Here is a 1,962-nt window from a genome sequence, read left to right on the forward strand (position 1 = left end):
GTCAGACTCAAACTCTCCGAGACGGTGGATTACGTAGCGCAGCGACTCTCTCTCTCTCTCCCTCTCCCGTTTTTACCGCGTTAAGAACGTCAGCTGAACGACGGGGAATTACGCTTTCGGAAGAAAAAAAAGAGAGAGACGGGTTTGGTGATGGTGGTTTCAAAGTAAAAGATTGAATACTAAAAAAAAAAAAACACTGAACTACTAGAATGAGATCTCATGGACACGTTCAGAGTGGCTTGACGAACGTTCAGAGCGGAATTCCTGTTCGTTTATGTAAATCTGTTCAATTATTCTGAAGGGGGTGGATGGAGGAATAGTTCACTATTCATGACCAGACCACTGGAAAGTGTAGACGACGAGATGATGAACAAGCTCAACAAGATAAGTTCCTTAAGAACCGACATACCAATTCAGATTTTTCAAGGCGGCAATAAATTATATATTTTTCACTTATACTTTAGTATTTCGCTGTTGTTCGTTGTTGTTGTTGCTGCTGCTGCTGCTTTAACACAACAAAGTAAACACAACAAAAAAACAAAATGAAAAGCCCTCATAAACGACTCATAATCCTCGGGAAGTGCTTCAAACCCGGCTGAACAGTTTCCATGGCAACAGGCTATGGGAAGCGTCGTCATTTTTTTTTTTGTCTCTACTCAAATGAACGTAACAACGTGTACATGGAGACCGAGATAGAGGTATAGGAAAACAACTTACTCTCCATATGCTGTAGCCTGGCATTATGTAACAAGTCTTCACTTTCTCTCAGCGACCAGTTTTTTTTTTACCTCCTCAAGCGAACTGAGATGCTTGTCCAGTAGGCAGTAAGTTAAGAACCTCTCTCTCTCTCACTCTCTCTCAGTTTCCTTCTCTGTCTCATTGTCTCTCTCTCTCTCTCTCTCTCTCTCTCTCTCTCTCTCTCATGTGAACTATGCTATCATCTGTGACTTATGGTGTGTTCTGGGCCACATGGTGGGAACCACACAATCCGTAGGAGGAGCTTGTATCACGGAGTCAGCATCATGTCATGTTCGCCCTGACTTGCCCTTTCTCTCATGGCCTCATCTTTACTGTCTCTCTCTCTCTCTCTCTCTCTCTCTCTATGTCTCCCCCCTCTCTCTCTCTCTCTCTCTCTCTCTCTCTCTCTATGTCGCTCTGACTCTCACTCTGTCTCACTGAGTCACATGTCCTTCCTTTCTTGAAAGAAATGAAGAAAGTACTAAACTTTACCATGACACACACACACACACACACACACACCACCAAGTGGGCGAGGTGAAGTGTGTGGGAGAAAAAAGAAAAACAATAGTGTAACTCATTTGTCGGAACTGGCCTCGCTACAAAGTCGAGGAAACAGAGGGGGCTTTTCAAACAGATACAGCCTTCCACTCAAGCGGAGACCTTTGCTTCACCATGTGGGTGATTGTGTGTCATTGAATACGAGTAAAAGGAAAAACACGTTTTAGCCCAAAGCCATGTGTGTCTTTGTGTGTGTGTGCGTGTGCGTGCGTGCGCGTGCGTGTGTGTGTGAATATGTATGTGTGGGGAAAATGCGTGTGTGTGCATGCGTGCTTGAACGTTAGGAGGACGACGACGACGAAGTGAATGCATGGTGCACAACAAAATGCAACAAAGCAGATTCTACAACCCAGGGCATTGTGGTGTCCGTGCAGACCCCCACCTCCCCCTCGGTGACTGGCATTAAAACACCCATCCAGCCCTCGCCCCAACCCCCCGCCCATCTCCTGATGCGATCACTCACTCCACCCTCAAGCCCCCCCCCCTCCCCCCCCTCCCTCACCCCCCCACCCCCACTGTCAGCTGACCTACTTTACCCTCTGATCCAACGGTATCAAGGTCATCTGATCCGAAACACTGTCTGTGTCTCGCGTTCACACCCTCTCTGTCTGTCACAGAATATTATTTCTCCTTTTTTTTATTTTAGCAGACTTTGGTCTCTTT

At 46.3% G+C, this 1,962-nt stretch overlaps 1 protein-coding gene across 1 annotated transcript in view; it reads right to left on the reverse strand.

Moving 5' to 3' along the window:
• The window catches only part of tet3 (tet methylcytosine dioxygenase 3), a 21,567-nt gene extending 20,675 nt beyond the window's left edge, over positions 1-892 (reverse strand). Inside the window, exon 1 of the mRNA XM_084468140.1 lies at positions 718-892. Within this exon, the coding sequence (XP_084324266.1) occupies positions 718-741 (24 nt within the window). The 5' untranslated portion in view covers positions 742-892. The remainder of the gene's footprint in view (positions 1-717) is intronic.
• Between the last annotated feature and the right edge of the window lie 1,070 nt (positions 893-1,962).

The sequence above is a fragment of the Micromesistius poutassou genome (genome assembly GCF_964030765.1).
Source record: "Micromesistius poutassou genome assembly, chromosome: 5".
NCBI lineage: Eukaryota > Metazoa > Chordata > Actinopteri > Gadiformes > Gadidae > Micromesistius > Micromesistius poutassou.